At 44.4% G+C, this 24,852-nt stretch overlaps 3 protein-coding genes and 1 long non-coding RNA gene across 7 annotated transcripts in view; 2 read left to right on the top strand and 2 right to left on the bottom strand.

Moving 5' to 3' along the window:
- Window positions 1–118: 118 nt before the first annotated feature.
- Window positions 119–3,959, top strand: LOC147187801 (arachidonate 12-lipoxygenase, 12R-type-like). Its single transcript, XM_086099588.1, has 14 exons — window positions 119–265; window positions 404–608; window positions 703–784; window positions 936–1,055; window positions 1,153–1,256; window positions 1,399–1,571; window positions 1,657–1,800; window positions 1,873–2,076; window positions 2,517–2,603; window positions 2,706–2,872; window positions 2,946–3,067; window positions 3,207–3,307; window positions 3,476–3,646; window positions 3,780–3,959. The coding sequence occupies exons 1-14, from the start codon at window positions 119–121 to the stop codon at window positions 3,957–3,959; spliced, it is 2,007 nt and encodes a 668-aa protein (XP_085955714.1).
- Window positions 1,337–21,699, bottom strand: LOC147187799 (uncharacterized). The gene is made up of 5 exons (XR_015097565.1): window positions 21,552–21,699; window positions 20,074–20,134; window positions 14,806–14,908; window positions 1,594–1,645; window positions 1,337–1,465 (listed from the first exon to the last, which is right to left on the bottom strand). It is a non-coding gene; the product is annotated as an uncharacterized LOC147187799 (long non-coding RNA).
- On the top strand, window positions 5,260–8,198 carry LOC147187800 (laforin-like). Its single transcript, XM_086101122.1, has 4 exons — window positions 5,260–5,618; window positions 5,988–6,162; window positions 6,659–6,903; window positions 7,461–8,198. The coding sequence occupies exons 1-4, from the start codon at window positions 5,357–5,359 to the stop codon at window positions 7,736–7,738; spliced, it is 960 nt and encodes a 319-aa protein (XP_085957248.1). The 5' UTR covers window positions 5,260–5,356; the 3' UTR covers window positions 7,739–8,198.
- Window positions 21,700–22,769: 1,070 nt separating the features above from the next.
- LOC147187798 (utrophin-like) overlaps window positions 22,770–24,852 on the bottom strand; it is a 95,774-nt gene continuing 93,691 nt past the window's right edge. For all 4 annotated transcript variants that reach the window (XM_086099846.1, XM_086099848.1, XM_086099847.1 and 1 more), the window contains one exon: window positions 22,770–24,541. In XM_086099846.1, the coding sequence (XP_085955972.1) occupies window positions 24,533–24,541 (9 nt within the window). In that variant the 3' untranslated portion in view covers window positions 22,770–24,532. The remainder of the gene's footprint in view (window positions 24,542–24,852) is intronic.

Genomic DNA, 24,852 nt, shown 5'->3' with positions numbered 1-24,852 from the left:
GGTTTAAAAAGCGATCATTGCCATCAAAAAAGCAGCCAGCTGGAAACCCGGCTAAAACATCTTCAACGCATTGAGTCTGTGGTTTTCGGTATTCCGGGATTGCGACGACTGAGTGAGCATGGCGGAGTACCAGCTGAAGGTAACGACGGGAGGGAGGTCCTTTGCCGTAACCTTTGACCACATACTCATCACCTTGCTCGGAAGCGAAGGCCAGAGCGAGAAAAGCCAATTCAACCACTGGGCTGTCGACTTTATGACCGAGACGGTGAGTTGAACGGCGGCAAACGCGTGAGGGGTCCACGCGTCGATATTTTTGCATTGACAATGACACTTTCTTTCATTTACCGAAAGCACTTTCTGTAACTCTTTTTTTTTTTTTTTGCCCGGATGTCTTTAATTCTAGACTGAGACGTACACCATCAAAACCAGTTCGTCTCTGGGGAAGCTTCTCCTGGTGAAAGTCGAGAAAAACCCATGGTTTCCCCTCCCAGAAAATGATCTGTTCTGCACTAAAATCACCGTGACCACCCCACAGGGAGAGACTCTTCTTTTCCCCTGTTACCGATGGCTTTCCAATCATGACATCGTGGAATTGAGAGGAGGAAAAGGTCAGGTTTATATTCCCAATAATAATATCGGAGCAATTAACTTTGTTTTTGCTACACATTGAACGTACCCCCCCCCCCCCCGCCTCTCCCTCAGCCATGAAGCCTTTTGAAGACGACCATCCATTGCTGATTGAGCACCGCAAAAATGAGCTGGCGTCAAAAAAGGGCATCTTCCAGTAAGATTCGCCAAAGGATGCAAGCAAGAAGACCTTTTAAATATGGTTTAACCCTTTTTCATGCAAGCTGTCACCCGAGAACCCGATAAGCGGTCCGCTGTAGTAACCGATGTCCCCAAAAGCGTTAAAAATATGACGCTTCTCTTTCTAGATGGGGCTCGTACAACGGTGAGCTTCCCCACCGCAGCAATTTCACAACATCGAACGTCCCCGCTGAAATCCGCATGTCACCGTCTCGAGTAATTGAGGCAAAGAAGTTCTTTTATACCGGGTATGTTTGTTTTTGTTTTTTTGACCATTGTGTCCCACCTTGGTGGTGCTTCCTTCTGAGGAGTCGGGGGTAACATTTGAATGCCGTTGCACTTCAGGCTCTTCGAAGTCTTGCTGAAGGGGATGCTTCGATCGGAGGAAAGTTGGCAAAGCATTGAAGACGTCAAAAATATCTTCTGGATCAGAAACACGCAAATCTCAGGTCGGTTAAGCCCCGCCCCCGCCACTCCCATCTAAACTGTCGTCTATTCCGAGATAACGGGAAGAGAACGTTTTTTCACACGCCAACAACAGCAACATTTCAATACTAGTTGTCATACTCCCTTCATTTCATATTCCTCCAGAGTACGTTTCCGACCACTGGAAGGACGACGACTTTTACGGGTACCAGTTCTTGAACGGCGTGAACCCCTGTTTGATCAAACGCTGTTCAGAACTTCCTCCAAATTTCCCCGTCACCGAGGAAATGGTGAAGCCCTTCCTGGAGAACGGAAGCACTCTGGACAATGAAATGAAGGTAACTGCGACGCGCTACTTACATTCATGATGCCAGTTTCTATCCCACAACACGAATTGCTATGCGACGTCTCCCTGTCACACAGAAAGGGAACATATTCCTCTGTGACCAGAAGGTTCTGAGTGGAATACCGGGGAAACAATATCACGGGGAAAAACTGCCAGTGCCTGCTCCCCTCTGTTTGTTGTACCTGAACCCTGAGAAAAAACTGATGCCGATCGCAATCCAGGTACTTGACAGTGCATCGCGCAATGGTTGACGAATCGGTTGTTGAAATATTTTTTTACAAACTTTGTCGCAGGTGCATCAACAACCATCGGAGGACAACCCGATTTTCCTGCCGAGTGATTCCGAGACGGATTGGCTCCTAGCCAAGATATTCGTTAAAAACGCGAATATGATTACGCACCAGGCAATCAGCCACCTTAAGAACACTCACTTAGTCTCCGAGATCTGGGCTATGAGCCTTCTTCGCAACGTTCCCGTAATTCATCCCATTTACAAGGTAAAGCTGACATTGGTTTAAACCAGGGCGTGGCAACCCAAAATGTTGAAAGAGCCATATTGGACCAAATACAAATACCACCTGCCTGGCATCCCGTCCTGCAAATAGAAAAGTGTGTTGCATATATATATTTCCCTCCCCCATCTTCTTCTATTTTCAAACATTTTTGAAAAATCTCCAAGGAGCCACTAGGGCGGCACTAAAGAGCTGCATGTGGCTCTGGAGCCACGGGTTGCCAGCTCCCGTTTTAACCCCAACAAAACCACGCTGATATATGTTTTGTTTTGTGTTTGTTTTTAGCATGGTTGGGTAGTAGTTGGGTGGTCTGCTCGAAATTCTCTCTGTCAACATGACAGGGTCTCGGTAGCCTTTTATGACTCAAATGCAAATTCATCTTCTTTGGAACATGATTTTGGGGGCATTCTTCCTTCTCCGCATAGTTGCTTATCTCACACTTTCGATGGATTCTACACATCAACGCTCAAGCTCGTGAAATTCTGCTGGGGCCTAAAGGGTCGTTTGCATTGGTAAGAATTTGTCATTTGCCTGGCTAATCAATGTACCCACAAGTTATTTGCATTCTCGTTTCTTCACGTCTGACACGTGTGTCTCATACTGTACGTGACTAGAGTTCACTCGGAGTTGACGGCACGCTCGAGCTCATGATGAGAGGCCAACCTGAGCTCACATACAGCTCACTGTGTTTACCGGACGACATTCACAGTCGAGGACTCGAGTCCATCCCCGACTTCTACTACAGAGATGACGGCCTTAAAATATGGGACATCATCCACCGGTTTTTCTTTATTTATTCATTCGGTGATTCAAGCTGCCCAAGAAACAGACTGTGAATTTCTTTTACTTGGCAGATTCGCGAAGGCGGTGGTCGGTCACTTTTATCGTTCCGACGACGAGGTGGTCAAAGACTCGGAACTGCAAGGATGGCTCCACGAGATATTCACTCGATGCTTTTTAGAGAGTAAATCCTCAGGTATGAACCCTTTCGGGTACGGCGGTGACGACGGTGGATCCAGCTTATCATGTTGTAGACTGAATGAAAGGGTTAAACCACGTTTAATTTGTCAGGACAATGTAAATAGAGATGTCTTTTTGGGGGGTGGGGGTGACAGGATGTCCGGAGACCTTCCAAACTGTTGAGGAAGTAGTCAAATTTATCACCATGGTGATCTTCAGAGTTTCAGCTCAACATGCTGCCATCAATAATCCACAGGTGAAACGAAAGCTCCCGTTACTTTTCAGGGTTTTTTTTTTTTGGAGGGTGGGGGGGGCGGGGTATGTAGCAACAGGTTTGTTCTTCTTGAGACGAGTTTTGGAACTAAACTGCAATCCAAGATGACAATCTATGAGCTAAAATGGTTGCTTTTTTTTTTTTTTTTAGTTTGACTACCAGATGTTTGCCCCCAACGGTTCCTTACTGTTGCGCAAGCCGTCTCCAACCGCCAAAGGACAGTCCAGCATGAAGACCCTTTTGGAGACGCTCCCAACCATTGGCGAGACGGTCATCACGGCAGCAATTCTTTTTGTGCTGACACGGGACTACAGCGATTCTGTAAGTCAATTCTGTATTGTCAAATTGCCAATACTTTTTAACTTGTCAAAGTAAACTCAATTTGGTCACATTTCAAGTTTATGAAACAATCCGAAACAAGTTCAAGTGTCTCTCTGTTTTACGACGCTTGCAGGTGCTGCTGGGTTCCTACCCTGAAGAACAATTCCAAGAGCCTGAAGTCAAGATGATGATGATGAAGTTTCAAGCAGAGTTGTCCAGCCTTAGTGCAGACATTAAGGCCAGAAACGCGAAGCTAGTTGTGCCGTACCTGTATTTGGACCCGAGTCAAATTGACGCAAGTATCATTAAATAAGAATGAGTACAATGGGGTTTCCTCTCAACTACAGTGCAAACATGCAGTGCATTGAAAACACACACAGCTAAAAATAAGGGCTGCGAAACTGAACTGCAAAAAAAAACCAAAAAAGACAAATATATAATATTTATAATTATTTATACAATAATAACAGTAATTATTAATATCATTCTATTATATATAACTATATTATTTTAGGCGGCCCGGTAGTCCGGTGGTTAGCACGTCGACTTCACAGTGCAGAGGTACCGGGTTCAATTCCAGCTCCGGCCTCCCTGTGTGGAGTTTGCATGTTCTCCCCGGGCCTGCGTGGGTTTTCTCCGGGTACTCCGGTTTCCTCCCACATTCCAAAAACATGCGTGGCAGGCTGATTGAACGCTCTAAATTGTCCCTAGGTGTGAATGTGAGCGTGGATGGTTGTTCGTCTCTGTGTGCCCTGCGATTGGCTGGCAACCGATTCAGGGTGTCCCCCGCCTACTGCCCGAAGACAGCTGGGATAGGCTCCAGCACCCCCCGCGACCCTAGTGAGGATCAGGCGGTTCGGAAAATGGATGGATGGATGGATATATTATTTTATTATAATCCGTCCTCTGCACTGTGAAGTCGACGTGTTAACCACTGGACTACCGGGCCGCCCATTTTATTATAATAATTTTTAAAAATAATATATTTATAATATATATAAATTTAAAAATAATAATACATATCATAAAATATATTCTTGCATTCAAAATGATGCAAATGACATTTTTTCTTAGAATAGTCCACGCAAATTATATTCAGCATCATTTTCATGTCATCAACCATTGTTCTACTAGTGCATTGAAATGTATTTTTGATGAGGACAAAAAGTTCCTGGACGTGGATAGCTGCATATGGAATATTATAAATGCGCAAACGGCTTTCTATAGAGAGTGATTTGGGTGGTATTGTGACGGATTGCAAGTTGCGTGCAACATATTACCGGTTCTGCTTCTCTGCTTTCGCCTGAGGTCACTATTGGGTCACAGGAAAACCTTGCTGACCCCGGTTTCGTTTTCTTGACCTTTACACGCGTGTAATGAGTTGTCATATCATTTAAAAGTATGGGTTGTGGGTCTAAAAGTTTCAAATAAAGGTGGATTGCTCGAACCTCTTGGCTTTGAGTCTTCTTGAGGTTTTCAAAATGCCGTATGAGTACTGCTTTAGTGGTATGCGAATTAATCACTCGATCGGAAAAAAAAAATGGAGTCCCGACTGGTGTGTTTGCAAATGCCACCAATAGTTGGCGCTACTGTTCAGCGCTTCTTGCTTTATTTTAGCCCATCTTTACTTCCGTCAACACGCTTCTAAATATATTTATAGTTTATTTGAAGAGCTGCGGGCCTAACCGCGACTCCGTTTTAAACGAGAACATGTCCATGCCCGGCATGTTGTTCCGATTCGGCGTCATTCTCACTGCGGACTCGCCGCACGTCGAGTTGTTTATTTTGGGCTCGCGCGAAGAAATGGGTCAGTGGGATCCGAGCAAAGCGGTTCGGATGAGAGCCTGTCGGAGCTCGGTTTCGACCCGAGAGCCGTGTCTGTGGCTCGGCGACGTGCGGCTGCGGGAGCCTTTTAAGGACACGCTGTGGTTCAAGTTCATCCGAAGAACGGACGGCCATTACGTTTGGGAAGGTATAACACATGCAAAATAAGCTTCCGTGTATACTACATTTGCATTATACGTCCAATGTGTGTATTTACAATGTGTGTATTTAAACGATCACCAACACAGTATTAAAAAACAACCGTTTTTTGGGTACTTGGTTTGGTGTAATTCTACCATTTGACCACACGATGGCAGCAAATAGCTAAGACTAAATTGCTCGTCATTTTGTTCAATGAATATAATAACCTCGTACAGGGTTTCCCCTACCTTATTGATCTATGCTAAGGCATGTACACGACTATTCTAAACTTCAATAAAAATGCCTCGCAACTTTGCTATGGAGGAAAAAATTTTAAAAAACAACAACCCCCCTATAATATTTCCATTGTCCGCAGGCAACGGGCCGCACCACGACAGAACGTGCACCTTTGACGAGGACAACGTGGTGGACGGCGTCTATTGCCACCCGATCGGCCACTGGATCGAAGAGACGGGCCACACGGACGAGATGAAGCACACCACCAACTTCTACTTTAGCGTGGCTGGTCAGAATGCCATGCACTTCTCCAGGTGACCCAAGAAGGCCGCTGGAGAGTGCCAATCCTTCCGCCAAGCAAAATTGAATGTGACCGATTTTTGTGAAGGATTAACAAACAAAACGGCCCTGCCGACACAGCATTTTAATACAATTTTACTTCTCTTAGCCGCTCACCGGAGAAATCCTCGCGAGTCCATTGAAACCATTTTACATTTGGGCAAAAGGATCGCTCAAGGTTACTAGGCAACCAGAGCACCCTTCGAATCATTTGTCTGGCAAATAAAGCCACAAAATGTTCTCCTGTATGGATGAATATAACATAAACGAGGGCCTGGAGGAGAATTTGGCACTGGAAATGCTGAAATCTAAATTTGGACTTTCCTGCGTACTGGAAAACCCCAATTAAAAAAAAAAAAATTGCTTCGAAATCCGCGCTATAGTTACGGCATAAACGATGACTCTCGGTCTTGCGGGTTATTCTTGGAAAGTCATTTTCAAACTCATCGACTCCCTGCTTGTGGCTCCCAGGGTGTTTCCAAGGCTTTGGCTGGGCAGCTGTCCTCGAGTGCCGGAACACGTGACGATCAAGATGAAGTACGACCTTGGCATCAGCGCCGTAATGAACTTCCAGACAGAGGCGGACGTGATGAACAACTCCCACGGCTGCGGACGGAACCTCGACGAAGCAATGACGCCCGACGCCATGATGCATTTGTACAACCGCTGTGGCCTCGCGTACGTGTGGATCCCCACGCCCGACATGAGCACCGAGGGTAAGCGCGGCGCGGACCTTTGGGGTGAACTAGAACACTGGTGTCAAACTCAAGGCCCGGGGGCCAGATCCGGCCCGCCAGGTCATTTGATGTGGTCTCGCAAAAGAAAATCCTGTGTGTCAACTTGCTAAAATCTGTCCCGAAATGTCAAATTGTCATGCGTAATAAATAACGTTGAGGTTTTGCAATCATTTCGATGCCATGTTCACACTCACTTGAACAATAATTGAACAAACTATTATAATTGACTTGACTGATTTTATAACGAGTAATCTATTAATTTTTTGTGGACAAGTAATAATTTGGTGGTTTCACCGTCATAACGGCCCTCCAAGGGAAGACGTAACTCTAAATTGGCCCGAGACTAAAATGAGTTTGACACCCCTGAACTAGAAGGTCGACCTGAGACAAACCACAACTGGACTCCGAAATTGATTTAACAAAAAAACAACCCCAAAAAAAAAAAAAACTCAATTCACAAGAGCAGCAAAGTCATTTCATGACGTCAGGACTCGACGATACCGCGAACGACACATTCTTCCCGTTCTCCGGCGCAGGTCGCATCCGGATGCTTCCCCAGGCTGTATTCCTACTTCACGGTCTCCTCGAGAACGGTCACACGGTATACGTCCACTGTAATGCCGGCGTGGGGCGCTCGACGGCGGCCGTGTGCGGCCTGCTCATGTACGTGCTGGGCTGGAGCCTCAGGAAGGTGCAGTACGTGGTGACAGCCAGGAGGCCTGTTGTGTACATCGACGAGGAGGCTTTAGTGCGGGCCCGGGAAGACTTCGTTCGCAAGTTTGGCCGACTGCGATCGTCCATCTCAGAAACATGAAGATGAAGATCAAGCGCATTCTTTGTGTTACATGCCGAACTTCTCACAAATGACTCATATGGAGCCTTTCTCGAAGACGCTTCTCATTACTTTTATCATGCGTGCCTTCCGGAAGGCGGCGAACGGGCGAGCGGTTTGAGTCACGCGTGTGCACGACGATCCATATGGATGGCAGCACAGGCTAAAAATAGGGACATACATGCATGCATGCATCGCATGGAAAATGAGCGAATGCTTTTTGGTGTGTGGAGATGAGTCTCGACTATGTGTGTGGCCGCTTCAAGCGCGTCCAAGTTATGTCTTTGGGCTTTTTGTGTTCCCACGGTTTCATTTTGAAGCGATTCGCTTGATTAATGAGAGCATTGATTTAGTGTGATTGAAATGTAAGAATTTTTTTAATATATACTGTATTTAATAAAAACCGAGTGATCTTTGGACATTTAAAATCTAAAATCTAAAACTGGAGATCAAAGATCGCTGTTCAAACAAGTTTATTCAAGGTTCCACTGCTGGCGGCCATACATCTTTTCACGCGTTTAAAGCCTACATCTCGGCGCACTCGCCGAGTAGCCAGATAATTTATTCGCCGATTGATTTCAACCAGCTCGTCAAGTCACACAATACGCACGGGCGCAGATTTATATTCATCACCGCTGCTTTTTCAAGCCGCCGCGCTTTCTTTTTAGTCTCCCGGTGCGAGTCGTATCATTCGCTCGGTGCAGGCAACGCGCTGAAGAAAGAATCCTGCAATGACTCTTGACTTTGCTCTCAGGCAGGAAGGCAGACAGACACCCTCACATGAACCCACCTAAGAGCTAGGGACTTATCCCAGCGATTTCACACCATCTGAGGCATTATTCGGTGACATGGAGAGAGAGACTGGATACAAATAACATGGCGGCATTCTTGATTGGCTATAAGTGAATGAGCAAAAACTATTTTCCGAGTGTCCCAACTATTTTGTATGAAGAAATGGTCAAACTTAACATAAATAAAAAAGAGGTACACATTGTGTTTCGAAAAACAACCAAGCAGCTTTTGGCCTAAGAAATCACCTGTTAGCTTAATGCTAACACATAAAGAAAAACTCCATTGAGGGGCTCATGATTAGCATTTGTGATTTTTTAAATGACAAATTGAAATTACACTAAACCTCTGAGAAAAAAAACAAAGAAGAGGCCAAAGAGAAGCCATTGTCCAGCAGCAGCGATCCGTGAACAGACTTCAGCAGCCAGTTGAACCCGATTGCATCATTTGCATTTGCAGTCATTGTTAACGGCAATTTGAGGCAGCGCCTCGATGATATTCAATTACAATGCAGCCTTTGTCTCAGGGCACTGTAATAATGACCGCACTAATATATGCAGCCGCTCCGTATCTTCTCCAGACTGTGTAAAATATGAAAAGTGTTTACTGCCTGTGCATAAACGCATGCTCATAATTCCCTTTTGACTTTTCTCTGAGGGGTCCTTTTTCATGCTTCTTTTTTTCTTAAATCGTGGACTTGCATGAAAGGGAAATGACTTTCACAGATCCATTATGCCACGCGCTTCACTTTAATATAAATGTATGTTATTTTGGTAAGCAGAAGGGGGAGGCGTGAGCAGTTACGCACGGAAGAGGAGGCTAGAGGGTGCAAGACGAACGACTGCAAACATGGATGACTTTCTACTCAATTGATTCATGTGCATTGTCCGAGAGAAAGAAAAACGGTGCCAGCAGGTCCTAGTTAGCCCCAAGGGAGACATGAGTATCTCATGCATATTTGTGAAAGCTTTTTGACTCAACATTGGACAGTTGAATTTGACTCATTTTTCTATTTGTCTGACTGTGTAATCAAGGTGACGAGCTCCAAAGAAGAGCGAATGAAAGCCACGCATGAAAAGTACCAACCGAGTGCCCCACTCATCAATCACGCCAGATGCCAACACCGACAGCGCACTTAACGAGCTAATGATCAGATCAATGGTTGCTAAATGATCCAAAGAGACGCCCCATCCAGGACTGCAAGACAACTGACAAAAATAAAACGAGCGCAAACATGGGCCGGACAATTATTCGAAACTTCATTTTGATTTCGATGTCTCTGACGATATGGAAAACACATTCGCCAAAGGAAACTGCAATACTCACATTTTTTCCCCCTCGAATCTGTGCAAAACGGATAGGACAGCTGTGTATGAGCAGACACGTGGCTGCCATTACCATTAGCCCGAACGAGGCGGCACATTCATAAATCACCGGTGGCGACACGTAATGAATCACAAAGGACCGGCTCGCCACGGGTTTTTAACAGCTCTTCCACTTGACGACAGAATTTGCAAGAAAACGTTGAGGCGAGAGCGGCTCATGGCAAAGTGTGTGAATAAATTAGGACTGGGAGGGAGAATTTTTTATTTTTTATTTAAAGTTGTACTGAGAAGCGACACAGACGGGCTAAGAAATAGCATCTACAGTTGTGTACAACGGATACTTAAAGACAGAGGGTGCAGCAACACATGTAGACATACGATTTAATAATACGCGCAGCCATATATCATGTGTCCTTTGTACATTATGTATCCTATGACTACTGCAGTCACGGAGTCACTTTGCAGTTGCTGTGAACGTCTTCTTTGTTTGTGCAAAAACGGGTGACCTCAAAGCACAAGCAATATTCAAAATACATTTTGTCAACTTGTCAATGCATTTATTATCAATCGATTGTCAAAAAAAAAATAGCACTCAAAAAGGAGCGCTAGTTCAAATCAACTGATGTCATTTAGCACTTAGCATGCTAGCACAAACAATTCATTGGACTCTGCGCTTCGTTCTCACTTTCACTTACGTAGCCGAAATTTAGTGCGGTATGGCAAGAAGGCAGAAGAAGTAGTCAACAAATATCAGAATTTCGGTTGTTTGATCGCGTTTAAGCTAGCAGAGAACGCCTTGTTCTGCTTCATATACCTCAGCTGACTCTTCGCATGATTGCTGAGTACCTCCAGGCAACAATCGGAAGCAGATCAGCCCTGCTCGGATGTCAAATGTCCCAAATGTCATATTCAGTTAAGTCACCAGACATTTTTAAGAGGGGCGACGGTGTTGGTTACACCTCAACATTTTCTCTCCGCCGTCAAAACTGCTCAATGCGAGGCTTGTCCATCATGACTTTGCCAATGAAGCATCCGAAAGAACGTTCCCTTCCTTTTTGTCGATCTTTTTCACCTGAGAAGATAACTTATCTCTTTTTCAGTCCTTCGCAGAGGGAGGCAGACACACTCACACACACACGCGCACACACACACACACACACACGAATTTCTGTGGTGGAGTTGATGAGAGGGCATGGGGGAATTGCGAGTAATTTCATGTCACATTCTGAGTGGCACGATGCGGCAAATAACAGCCTGCAGCACGTCATGGCGACAGGAGCAAGTCAGAAAATAAGAGCATCACTTCGGAAAAGGTCATCTTGAACGATTTTATGAAAATACAGGGGGTGAGAAAAAAAAGGCAAAGTACAGTACTGTCGTAGTCAAGGACAATGTTAGACATTATTTTTGGGAACCTATCCTTATTATTTGATGAATTATTGGTTCACTATTTGTATTTTTTCAGAGAAGCATGAAAAAGCTACAAAACTTGAACGTGTAAAATTCCTAGCTCGTTTCGAGGTTGTACTTTCCACTCCGACGGAGTCTTTGGCGGTTTGCATCGGCTTTAACTGCAGCGTGGCTCTTATTGTCGTGCCACTTTCCAAATTGCGCAGCTCATTTTGCTCGCCGCCTGCCTGACAATGGGCCCCGATTCCGCCATGCCGCTGCATCCTCTTATCCCCTCGCTCAGTATGCTTCCAACTTCCACTCCCACTTCCGCACGAGTTATCTTCTCCCCCGTTGGTTGGAGAGCAGCCGATAGACGGCTCGGTGCTTCATTGACCGAACGCCTCGGCGCCGCCTCATTATTCCGTGTCTGCCCTCGATTCAATTTGGCGTCTTCGCGGCGAGAGAATTGGGAAATGTGCGCCGTACCGCGCTTCGCCGGTCACAGTAAATTGTGTATTTTCCACGGACGCTACGCTCAAACTTAGCTTCTCCAATCCCGGTTTTGATTTGTTACAATGCATCATGATTCCACATGTCCTGTTTGCCTTTTTGTTATATTTTTGAAAAAATATATATATATATATCTTTTTTGAGAACATACTGCATTTCTGCCATTCCTCCCTGCATTGGGGTCCTCACACATGAACACAAAATCCCCCGACACTGAATTAGCTTGCGCGAAGCTAGCAATGCTCACATTCCTTGAAAACAGTCGCCACACATCGCGGTTCACTTTTCATCCGATTCCAACCGAAAAGTCAGACTTGACTTGGCGCCATAAAAATATCAAGGTTTAGTCCCACAATAAATCTTTCTCCGGCAAAGACAGTTAAAAACGATACTCACTTGGTCACCCTCGGCAAGCAGATGGGGAGGGGTGAGCAGTTACACACTGGGAGAGGGGGCGGGAGGGACAAAGATGAAAGACGGCAAACACGGATGCCTTTTTGCTCTGTTGATTCATGTGCAATGTCCGAATTTTTTTTTTTTAAATAAATATGCCATCGGGTCCTCGTTAGCCCCAAGGAAGACGTGATTAGCTCATGCGTATTTGTCGACGCTTTTAGATTGAAGCTCAGACTCAACATTGTCATCCATCTTGATGGATGCGCGGGAATGTGAAGTCATGTCAAAACCTCGACGCAATGTTGTCATCCTTTTCATCGTCGCCATGGGAACAACAACAGGTGCATTAGCGTTCACGAGTCCTAATACGAAGTTAATGACGAGACCACAGCGCTTCCTTTCATAAAGAGCCTTCTGAAAATGCCCCCACGGGCAATGTCGTGAGTTGAATCCAATTCCCCAAACGTACTTGAAACACTCTGGTACCGAAGAATAATGGAGTCATTTTGGGTAGCGACTCTGCTTATTAATTAAAAGATAAGCGTGATGGTACCAGTGGAATAAAAAAAAAAAACAAGTTTGAACAGTGCGCACTTGGGGAACGGATTCGAGTGGAATCGGAAAGATGGCACTTTTCCTTGTCGGGGGTCATGCCGTTTTTCTGCAATGCAGCATAACTCCAAGTGTGGTTTTATTTTTTCATGCCACCTGAGGCAGCCTTTTTAAAGTTTAAAACCTGTCCAGAGACGATTTCTTTCCCAACTATTGTAGCTGTGCGATCAAAAAAAAAAAAAACCATCACATTTACATATTTGAAGAACGACAATCATCTCAGGGCAATCGTTCCGGTTCCTCGGGGTTTCAAATGTTAAATTTAATCTTCAGATGAACCAATGGCACCTCATTGAAGTCGTGCGGCGAATAATTACTGTCATCCAAATCCATATAGCAGGATTGAATAGGGAAGGAAATTGAAAAATGCGGACGCGATCGACTCCGAAACAATGAATCGGCGTTACATCACGGCTTAGGATATTGCTTATATTAGACGCCGCGCGGGTACAATACGGCGCGTCAATTCCATCGCCTTCCCACGCCGCGAAAAGCAAATTATGATTTCAACTGGGCCAAAACAACGTGTCGTGCTGACGGCGGTCTGATTAGTTTGATCCATTTGCGCTGCTCGTGAAGCGGGATCAACCAGCGTGGTCACCGCGGAAAAAAAAAAAAACTGCCTCTGATTGAATGTTATGTTTAGCGGCAGAGACAACGTGGCTTTCTGATTGCGGGGAGGAAATGAAAAGGAGAGCGCTTTGATTTTCCACGGCTGATTATGGCTCGGTTCGTCTCGTAGCGGAGAGACTGATGAGCAAACCAAGCCGTACCATTTGGAGTACCCGGAGAAAACCCACGCAGGCACGGGGAGAACACGCAAACTCCACACAGGGGAGGCCGGAGCCGGAATCGAACCCGCGACTTCTGCAATGTGAGCTCGACGCACTAACGACTCAATCGTCGGGCTGCCTAGTAGAGTAGAATTTCATTTTAATTCTTTAAAAAACATACAACATACAAACAATGCAGCAATACTCAACGACATATTAATAATTGAAAATCTGCATTGTACTCAATGGGGCCCAAAAGATGAAAAAGAAAAATGGAGTCACTGCATACAGTGGATTTTTTTTTTTTTTTTTTACCCGTTCATGTTAATTGGAGGGCGGCCCGGTAGTCCAGTGGTTAGCACGTCGGCTTCACAGTGCAGAGGTACCGGGTTCAATTCCAGCTCCGGCCTCCCTGTGTGGAGTTTGCATGTTCTCCCCGGGCCTGCGTGGGTTTTCTCCGGGTGCTCCGGTTTCCTCCCACATTCCAAAAACATGCATGGCAGGCTGATTGGACGCTCTAAATTGTCCCTAGGTGTGAGTGTGGGCGTGGATGATTGTTCGTCTCTGTGTGCCCTGCGATTGGCTGGCAACCGATTCAGGGTGTCCCCGCCTACTGCCCGAAGACGGCTGGGATAGGCTCCAGCACCCCCCGCGACCCTAGTGAGGATCGAGCGGTTCGGAAAATGGATGGATGGATGGATGTTAATTGGACGCTACTTCGCGGATTTTCGTTTATTCCTTTTTTTAATGAACCTTGGCATGGCAGTTTTGACACAAAACCCATCTCATCTGGAGTGACTCCATTGTTTCACTTGACTGGCAAATTGACAGTGGACAGGGAGGGGGTGACGGGGTGGGGGTGACTATTTTTTTTTTCTCCCTTTGTGGCATTGGGATTTTAAGACCCTCGAGGGTGTGATGGCCGGAGCGTCTCGCTCATTTTATCGTTTGTCTGGCTGGTGCTGACATGATGACATGGAGAGTGGAAGGTTGGGGCTACGCACTCAATAAAACAACTCCAAGACCTTGTCAGATCATTTTACAACCAGTTGTTGTTCAAAAATAAATAAATAAATAAAGCGTCACTGCTGGGATGCTGCAGTGAAAAGAGGTTGCAACCACTTGACAGAATAAAATTGAGAAAGAAAAAAAAAAGAAAACTTTTCAGTGAAGATAACGCTCCTCATTGAGCGACCAACCGGAATTGACCTTCATATTAATAGAGTGCCTCGTGACGTTTGCATTGACTCACCCAAAATGTCGGCGCACGCGAAAACAGACGCTTGCGAATCCCATCAGCGCCGTCGTGTCCTTACGAGCATATGCCGGTAATAGCCAATCATGTTCACGCAAGCCTGGTGGGAGAAAGAAAAACGTCGATAAGGGAAAAAAAATAAATCACATTATATGCCTGCCGGAGAGGAAATTAGTCCCAAGTGTGATTATTTTCCAAGAACTGTTGTGGTGTGCTGTTGAATATTAAGAATGAGCCTTCCTGGCGCAACTCTCCTTTTGATGGAAAATGAGGCCACCATGTTTGACTCATAATTATTCTTGCAGTCGAAATTTTATGACCGGGAATCATTGACTGGGCACCTCATAAAAAAATGCTGTCTGAACCATTTTGAGGAGTAATATAATTATTATATTATAGTAATATATTTTTGTCGTTAATCTAGTTAACGCGGACTTGCGGGCTATTAGGTGTTGAAGACGACCACTTGGAGGGTGGGGGGGGGGGGGGGTTATGAGACTACATCGAATTAAACTACATCATTGCAGCCTAACGTACTGTATATCGAGATGTGTCGATTTTTGTCTCTTTCATTTGGGAAGCGATCGTGACACTTTTACAGTTCTGCCAAGTTGATTCATGTTGTGAGACGATGACGAAAAACTCATCGCCCTCTCGAATCGCATCCCACTCGACAAACGGAATCACTCCACTTTCAAAATGAACCAATTTATAAAATAAAGCCTGGCGATGGTTGGTTTTTTTTTTGCAGCCTTTCCAAGTTGAAAATTGCATTCTGAGCCCCCCCACCACGAGGATTAGCGGCACAAGTAACGGATGGATGGATGAAAGATGTCATGTCGATGTAAGATCTTCCCGAGTGCTAAGATTTCCCTTCCAATAGCACCATTCGCCGTTCAAAACTAGTGAGTCGTGACACTGACGTCCTCCCAAACCCTTTTTGAGGATGTCCTTCACCGTATGCGCCTCCGCTCATTTCCATGCACCGCATCACGGCGGATTCTTTTTACTTTCCACACCAGCAGCCGGGGAGAAAAAAAAGGGGGGTGTCAATACTGGCTTTTATCAATGGCCTCCGCTCTCAGCTTTTTCCTGATCTCGGAGCCTCCTTTGAAAGGAGCTTGCTCATGTCGGGCCAGGCGGTGGTGCTTCAGGAGACTGCTCCTTCGGGCAGTTATGGAACACCCCCCCCCCCCCCCCACCTCAACCTTCTTAATGAACTGCGCTCATTCACGGTGCTTAGAGTCACTGCGCTGTTTCTACGCTGCCGGCCTGAGGAGATTGAAGATACAGACGGCACCTAGCCCGGATGAAGTGGTGCCTTGAGATCAGAGAATAGTTTGGGATTTTTTATGAACCCCCCCCCCCCCCCCCCCATCAGAGTGAGTTCATATATTTCATTTTGGCTTTTCTTTTTCAAAGTTCAGTTGGTTGGAAGTCATCTTTGAGAGCAGGTTGGCGCTAGCTTTTTATTTTATTCGCTTTAGTCGACAGATATATTTGCAGAAAAACAAAAGCGTACAGGACGTTTTGAAAAGCGATGCTGAGTGAGTAAAGGAAAGAAAGTCAGGAAGGGGAAAAAAAAAACGAGAAAAAAAATGAAAGCCGCCATATCGAAATGATTCTGCTCTGAATTCTCGTAACCCTTTCATGCACCAAAAACGATAACCTGTAACATGCTAACATGATAGGCCACTGGTGTCAAACTCAAGGCTTGGGGGCCAGATCTGGCCCGCCACATCATTTTATGTGGCCCGCGAAGGCGAATCAAATATGTCAACTTCCATGATGATTTTAAATTTTGGTTGAGATTTTGTCTCAACCAAAATTTAAAATTCTCATCATGTAATGAATAAGAGACATATTGTCAGCCTTTTCTTGTGACCAAACCTCTCATACAGTAACTTAAACAACAGTTGCATAAACCATTATTGAATTTTTGATGTGTCACAAAGGCCCTCGAACGGAAACGGGAATTAAAATATGGCCCACGACAAAAATGAGTTTGACACCCCTGTGATAGGCCGTCCACTGGACTAACCGCTGTCCCTGAAAGGGTTAAAAACAAAAAGTTTAAAAAAAAAGAAAAAAATTCGATGTCTCTGATTTAGAATTTGCGTCAGCAACTAATATGTACGTCATGCTGGGTTGCATTTAAAAAGTCTACTCCTGAAAATGTCATCAAGTTGGCCACAAATGGCATTTAGAAGCCAATTTGGTTTGGCTAATGGCTGCGAGCGGTTTGAGGGACGCTCGGGCATGCTCACGGTAAAGATGTCAGACGTCGCATCGAGCAAAGCGCCCGAACGTGTCTTATTATCGGCTGACCTAGCGTGGCCTCGTTGACACTGACAGAAAACGACACATAATTGATCATTAAAAAAGTAGCCCTGGTCTGGATTTCATTTCACACCATCCAATTATCTCTGCGTGGCACTTTATTGATATTAACTTTGGAGTCGGTAGGCTACTTTATAATTCTTGTTTTTTTTTTTTAAGCTCCCATCTTTTCAATTTTAGGAGATAAAAATGTCGAGACTGGAATTAAAAACGTGCACAGTCCAAATTGAGACATGCCCTTGCATAAATCAGTGCCGATTTGTTCTTTTTGCGACATTATTCTGCAGCCACTCCGTAAGAGAACTCATTAGATCAACTTTTCACAAGAGTCAAGTCACATTTATTTTCAGAGCCCTTCATCGCAAACAATCTGAAAGGGCTTCACATGCCCACAGTTGCCCACAAATATTAACGACAACCCCCTGACCTTAACCCCGAGTCGCAATATGAACAAAATTGGTTTGTCGGGGTCCCTTATTGTTCTTTGAGCGACAAAAGGTTACAAACAGAAATCTGATCGTTATTTGTAAGAGTAATCGTAGATCGCGTGTGGCTCTCTACTTTTAGATCGATCATCAACTTACTAGTGTGACTTCGTTTACGTACCTAGCGCGCAATCAAATTAGCTTAGCATGCTGAAGAGGGCAGCTTGTTCCTGTTCGGAGCCTTGACGAGCGGCGAGCAAAGTTCTTTTCAACTCTGCTTGATTCCGAGTCTCTCTTTGGGTTTTAAGATTTGCCTTCAGGGTCCGATTGCCTGCTGGACGTGATATTATTTGTCGGCTCTTGAATACTTTCATCGGAAGAGGATACTTTCTCTTCAACATGGCCGCGTCATGCCTGAGCTTGTCTAGTAGCACCATCTCGGTAGAAAACATTGGTCGTGTATCAGTTTGTTGAGCGAGACGTCAAGGAATTAAAAAGTGCTGCAGTGACTGCGAGGACATTTGAGTCAAATTCTCTTGTCGTTTTTAATACGAAAAGACTGAAGATAAGATTTCCTCAACATTCTCGAAGCATATAAATGGTGAAAAGCATCCTTAGCAATGCCAGTCTCCCGCATCTGCGTCGGCACGATAGCATTGTTGAAAATCCTCAAACATTTTTTTTTAGGAATTAAAAAGTCAGCGGATTGTTCGTGGAGCAAGCCAGCCAAAGGGAGTTTTAACGAAGACGCTTGCGGGCAGTAAGTAATGATGGATTTTGGCCCTCTTTCATGGAAGAAAGTTGGACTGGGAAGGCGACCAGCGCCTGAGGCTTTGTCCAGGCGTGACCTAAAAATCGTCATTTGCTCTGACAACTGGTTTTATAATTATTTTTATTTTTTTTAATTGTCGGTAGTTTGAGCAAAAAAAATAAATGCAAGTGCTCCAACTTGCTCCCCTCTCGATTCGAAAAGTCGACAGCGGCGATGATGAACAGCCGGAGAGATTCTCACTTGACCGATCTCGGTTGCCATAGAACGGTATCGGCCAACTGCCTTAGCGAGGGATTTATTCAAGGTGTGTAAGCCAAAGTTCAAGACGTTTCACGCGTTTGGAGATGCCGTCTGAAGGTCTCATTCCCCTATTCCACTGATGGAAAGGATTCATCCTCACTTGCCGAAGAATGACAAGCCAGACAGGTAATCTCGGGAGAGTCAGCGAAAAGGGCACTCGATTTGTCTCTGCGGAGGCCTTGTGAGACTTTGTACGAGACTTAAGATGTAGTTTCGGTTCGTTTTGGGGTTTCAAAAGCAACCTCATTTTTATTTGTATTGATTTTGAATGGGGTTTTTTTCCACGACTTTTGTGGTGCTGTTGTACCCCCCCCCCCCCCCCAAAAAAAACAGCAGGAAAACTAAAATGGGGAAGTACAGTTAAATGTGATTGCTCCTCAATTGACTACGACATAGTTCTCAATCATGGATTTCAGAAACAAAATCCATAAATTCACTTCGCGGGCTCTTCAAGTCATTGCAAAAAGCAGTTTTCTTCTGATTTAAGCAGGTCAAATATAAAATGGAGCTCGGCGGCATTTCCATTTCGCAGCCCTTGGCGATGCTGTGCACGTGTTACACACACAAAAGTACACAAACACCTGGATCCAGACGCCGCATTTCCCTGAGAGAGAAACAGAGCAGGATAACAACAACAATATGTAATGCGCTGATGCCAGACATGAGATAAATTGGAGAGCTCCTTACACGGATTGAAAACGTGTACTTGGTGTCACCTTTGTGTGTTTTCATTCTCGGTCACACTGGGGGGGTGGCCGGCTGAGGAAGCCGCACTGATATTTGGTATATTTATTTGTTCAGGGGCGCCCAGTGGATTTATTCTTATTGAGTTGGAAGATTTTTGGTTGATACTTTATTCATAAAGCCTGCGCCCGATTCCTGTGTCCTTTTGTTATTTGTCCTGTATTAATTTTGTCCTACCTTTCAACCAGGATGCGGGGGGTTTGAGGTGATGCCAATCCAAAATGATTAGAACACTGATTTTGACTCAATTCAAGTCGAGTAACAAAATTGTTCCATTTGATGTTCATTCATGATCAATAGTTTTACACACAGCCTTTTGAGAAACCATGGCCCTTTGTGTGTGTGTGTGTATATTAGCTCCCAAAGCCAAGCGTGTGTTGTGACATGAACAATAGGCAGCCACCGAGCGCCAGCTCGGATCTGTGACGCGTCGCTCTTTTGGGACATTTCCCGGAGCGTCCGTCTGTGCAGAGGCCTCGGAATCGCCGCTTTTAGTGTCAATAAATGTCACAATGTGTCTCGGGTGTGCTTTTATAAGTTCACATGCATGTGTTGCCATTGTGGGATTCCAAGGCTCGTTTCTTCTGTCGCGAGCATTTGTCACCGCGTAAAAATAGTGGCGTCTGATTGTCTTTGCAGTGGGTTATAAACCTGAATTTAACAGACACGCTAAGTGAAACCTACCTGTTAAAAAACTCGACAGCAGTCCCTCACATGCTCGTGGTTCGGCAACAGCAGAAAGTTCCTGGGAGGAAAAACAAAACCAAACTTTTTTTTCCCAATGCAGTTATTATGAGAATCATTTTTTATTATCTATTTCTAGGCTGTTTTACTCCCTATCTCATCCCCACACGGTACCCCCCCCCCTCCCCCCGATAAATATATTTGCCAATGGCAGGAAACGGTTGGATTCCAATTGACAACATAAACGACAATGGCAGTGAATGAGTTAATTACGTGCCTCTCTTCCGGTAGAGCTCAGTGCTGCCACTCATGTTGTGGCAAAACGTGGTACTACATCAAAGTACACTAGTCTCAATTGAAACTTGTTTATTTACTGTATAACCCCATTTAAAAAAATACTTAAAATTGGTGATATGGTCGGGGCGCGAATGAAGAATGGCGATACATCGGCGAACATGGTATGGAAAATTAATAGATTGATTATTTGGCGGCATCGACGAGCACGAGAGGGACGTACGGGCAATGTTGTTTCGCCTCCGGCTGAGGGTTTCTCATGAATAGCAAATCTCGATTGTAACACATGCAGGCGAACGGCTTGCATACATCAGCAAGTAAATGGAATGGCAATCACTCTCAGCCTGCCGCTGCGCGGTCAATATCAATTTCATCCAGGCTGCAGAACAACAAAAGTGTACTTCATATTTCCCCGAATATATTTCGGCAACCCCCGCTCCCATACCCCTTCGAGTCAACGAAAAAAATTGACGTGTTTAATTAAAGCTCGCTCTTTTGTATTTACAAGCGCTTTGGGTGGTGAGATTGGACGCGCAACGGCCCGGGCGCCGGCCCGAGAAGCTGCTGCGAGCAAAAGGTCTGCGCGGTAATGAAAGTGCAGGATGCTGAATGATTCCCCCGCGCACCTCCAGTAGCTCCCAGCTCACACACAACAATTTGACTTTGTCTGCTTTCATTAGCGCTTGGCCCTAAACCCGGCATCATTCACCGAGCGGAATAATACACGCTATCCGTGTTTGTTTTAACAATTAAAATGATACATGCTGTTTAAGAACGAATTTTATGGAGCCGCGTGCTGTGATAAAAGATGAAGAATAGCGAGGTCAGGAAATTGGAGTGTACAAGTGCAGTGGAACTTGTGACGTCAATCCATTTCAGGATGCTGGCAAACTTTCGAACACGTGACGATACTGTATACTCAAACCTGACCTGATTATTGATATGCGTGTACCATGACTTTTTTCCCCCCAGCTTTTAGCAGCTTACGAGTGGGTGTGTTAGCTTAAATTTCCTTTTAGTATCCGTTTTTTAAAAGTATGAAATGTATTGAAAACGACAAAAACAAATCACATATTTTTTATAATTATAGTTTAACTACGAAACCAGCCAGTGGCTAAACGAGCGCTCGCGCTAACACACACACACGCACACAAGTTTGCAAGTTTCCAATCTCGGCGTTTTACCTTTTTTCCCCCTCGATGTTTGTAGTTTCTTTCAAATGTTCGAAGCAAGGGTTCAAAATAAGACAAACCTTCCGCTGTCTGTTACTGTATTTACTTTTGATTGGTTCCACCTGCCACGTAAATTCAAGCAGCTGCTGTGCGGTACGTCTTTCCGGTCTCTTGTAGTTCTTCAGCCATTTTTGTAGTTCGTTGACTGCACTTAAAGGATCAGTCTGACCACACTTGTTTTCCGCGTTTTATTTCGTCCAAAATAGAATGTAACGCATATTCTGCTGCTGATTCATAAAAGACAGAATAAGGTAGAAACAAACGTTTGTGTGTGAGCGATGAAAGAAAAGACTAATCGTTCAGTGGGTAGATTCCTTCGTCAAAAATCACAATACACTGAAACCTTGAAAGGTCAGTAAAAGAACATACTTTTTTTTCTTTGCTGCAATATAATGAAGTGCATAAGAGCACACCCGCTACAGTAGTTGGCGATGTCAGAGTGTACACAGTATAAAAATGTGACGAAAATATGTTCAGCACAATCATTTTTTTTCTTTTATGTTCATAAGGATACAATGTTCTGGCGAGGTGTACTGATTTATATTCAGAATTGACATGCATTGTTTTCCAAGGACTTACCGTAAGTAGAGAGTACATTTGGCACCTCACGGCTAACATTTAATGAATCGTTCTTTTGTGGCTGCCTCTTTACTCAACATCCGCATCCTTCACCTTGTGCCAGGTTATCCTCCACACAACCAACATGCCCAGCGTGCCAAAAAAAAACTTCTCGTATGGGAACAGCTGTCGGATGGACAGCGCCAGCAAAACCGATGCCGCTGCATGAAGGGCAGCAAATAAATAACTTCACCTCCAGCGTCTCCAGCCAAGAACTGACCAGTCATGGCCCTTTAGGGGACCAGCAGATGCCATACAAGCCAAGACCTGTGTCCATTCATCCACGCTGCTCTTAGTGAAGGGTAACAGAACCAGGAACTTATTATCTTATAAATAAAAGGATGTTATTTTTGCCATTGTTTCTCAAACTTTGTCAAATTATTTTTTTCTCTACAAGGAATGTGTAATATTACAACAATTTAAGACAGCGTATTAATTAATGGCCACGAGTGAGCAGTAATGATGAATTCTGTCGTTGCAAATAATAACAGCATGCGTTACGAGACAAGAAAAATCATCACTTGACAGAAGAAATCCATCAAAAGGCGCAAACGCGTTGTTATAAAATTTTTATTTGGAAATAAAACAATGTTGCCATTTTACACATAGTGTGGTCCATCTATTTTATATAACAGGAAAGGGGTGGGGGTGGGGGGTTTTAACCACAGTTTTGCCATTGTAAAGTATCTGGTAAAATAATCACCCATATGGATCTACAATCTGCAAACGGGAGGGAGGAGATTATAGTAGTGTTTAGTCTCACAAGTCGTACATGACACACCGTAACATTAATAGCGCCACAAAACCAAAGGAAGAACGCGCACGCTTCAGCAGAACCAAACTGTGGTTACAGTAACAATGACTTGAATCTCTCCAAAACAAACAAAAAATAACAACGTGCTATCCTCAATGCAGTGTCTGCGGATACAGTGAGTCGCAACAAACGTGTGTCCGAATGAGGCTGAGGTAGCAAAGGCAATCATGGCTTTCCTCTTGATTGATCATTTTTTACCCAAAAGACCCCCCCCCCCCACACCCTCCAACCGCCCCCCTAAAAAATCTACACCGTCTTTCAACAAATGTAATTGTCCAAATGTCTCTTTGGACACACTCACCCGCCATCCGCACGTGGACTGACAAAACGTTTAGGCACAAACATAGTTTGCAATGAAGTCTCTCAGTGTATTGATGATCGCTAGAGTGTTGGGGGTGTGGGGCAGAAAAAATTGTGACAATGCAAAAAAAGTCAAAGTCGGCGAGTAACAAGAAGTCGCAATGTTAAACGACTAAATCGGGGACGCAGTGGCGCCTTGAGATACACACGGCACGACGTACAACTTTTGCGATACAAGAAGTCATTCGGTGACAGTGAACGCAATTCGCACCGGCTGTCAAGCTAAACATCAAACTAAGAGAATTAAACATTGTCCATTTGAAACAACTGCACGACTTCCGCTAGCTTAATGCTGAGTCACTTCCAGACTCTTCATTTGTCCGCGTGGCTGAAATGCACTGCCACCCAGTGGCCAAGTCATGTACATCAGGAGGAGTTGCTATCTATTTTCATAAAGCTCAAAATTATCGAGCACACTAGTCTTTGCTGTTTTTGGGAGGGAAGCTGGAACCATTTTACGTCATTTCGACGGCAACGATGATTTGACATAAAATAGTTTTGAGTTACGAGAGTAGTCACGGAACAAATTAAACATGTATCTCAAGACAGTAATATATTTGTTAAAAATAAAAACAAAACGGAATAAATTAGTTGTAATCTTGTAGTCAAAAAGTTGCAAGAAAAAAAAAGTTGAAATATTGTTTTTTTAAAAAAAATAAAATAAACATACTTTCATAAAATCTAAACATCTTATGCTCACAAAATTCCGACTTTATTTTTGTGATATTTTAACTTAATTCTGGTGGTACCGGTATGTTTTTTTTCTTCTGTATCAGTATGGCCCTCATACTCCTTTGTATTTTAAAAGTAACTCTGCAAAACAAATTAACTTTAAAGGTCCTCACACAAGCTTTTGAATGAGCAAGTGTGTCCACTCCCAAAAGTGAGTTTGAGAGGATCGAAGCCCAGAAGAATGAGAAAGGAAAAGTAACAAATCGTTTCCGGGTGAACCGCATCAAAAGGGGTGGTTTTCATAATACAAAGGTTGGGGGTCTATATTGAGGGCTAAAAGCGGATATGACGTACAGTTGGAGACGTTCTGCACTTTGCATAGTAGATGAGGACGACAAGGATGGATGAAGTGGTTGAGCTGTCTGGTCGCCCGGGGTGGGGGGGCTTCTTTGTGGGTCATGTCGTATGGTCACAACACCTGCAATGCAAGACCAATGACATCAAGTATCAAGGCCGAACAATTCATCCAATTCAAAACTGCATCGTTTGGATCTCGATGAGGAATTATTTAAAAAATAAGTTGAAACGTATTTTCCGTTGGAGGTGTAAAGCTACCGGTATTATAAAAACACTTTTCTCTCGACTGTGGATGTTAAGATGGGTTTGGAACGACCGCCCCGAATCCACATTTCCTTCACTATTCACTTCCTGGAGATGCTGTGGATTCTATTATTTATTGATAGCATTTTGATTTAATTTGAAGACATGATTAGCAAAATCTGACAGCTT

Source organism: Hippocampus guttulatus, chromosome 20 (assembly GCF_054856545.1).
Source record: "Hippocampus guttulatus isolate MCC_2025c chromosome 20, RoL_Hgut_1.0, whole genome shotgun sequence".
NCBI classification, from domain to species: Eukaryota; Metazoa; Chordata; class Actinopteri; order Syngnathiformes; family Syngnathidae; genus Hippocampus; species Hippocampus guttulatus.
Note: the sequence above shows the minus strand (reverse complement) of the source record. Positions and strands in the feature narration are given on the sequence as shown.

Coding starts and splice junctions, on each gene's coding strand:
- LOC147187801 (XM_086099588.1), top strand. CDS start 119: ATGGCGGAGTACCAGCTGAAGGTAACGACGGGAGGGAGGTCCTTTGCC. Junction 1,572..1,656: donor CTCTGGACAATGAAATGAAG/GTAACTGCGACG, acceptor CCTGTCACACAG/AAAGGGAACATATTCCTCTG. Junction 2,604..2,705: donor CTAAAGGGTCGTTTGCATTG/GTAAGAATTTGT, acceptor GTACGTGACTAG/AGTTCACTCGGAGTTGACGG.
- LOC147187800 (XM_086101122.1), top strand. CDS start 5,357: ATGTCCATGCCCGGCATGTTGTTCCGATTCGGCGTCATTCTCACTGCG. Junction 5,619..5,987: donor CGGCCATTACGTTTGGGAAG/GTATAACACATG, acceptor CATTGTCCGCAG/GCAACGGGCCGCACCACGAC. Junction 6,904..7,460: donor GCCCGACATGAGCACCGAGG/GTAAGCGCGGCG, acceptor TCTCCGGCGCAG/GTCGCATCCGGATGCTTCCC.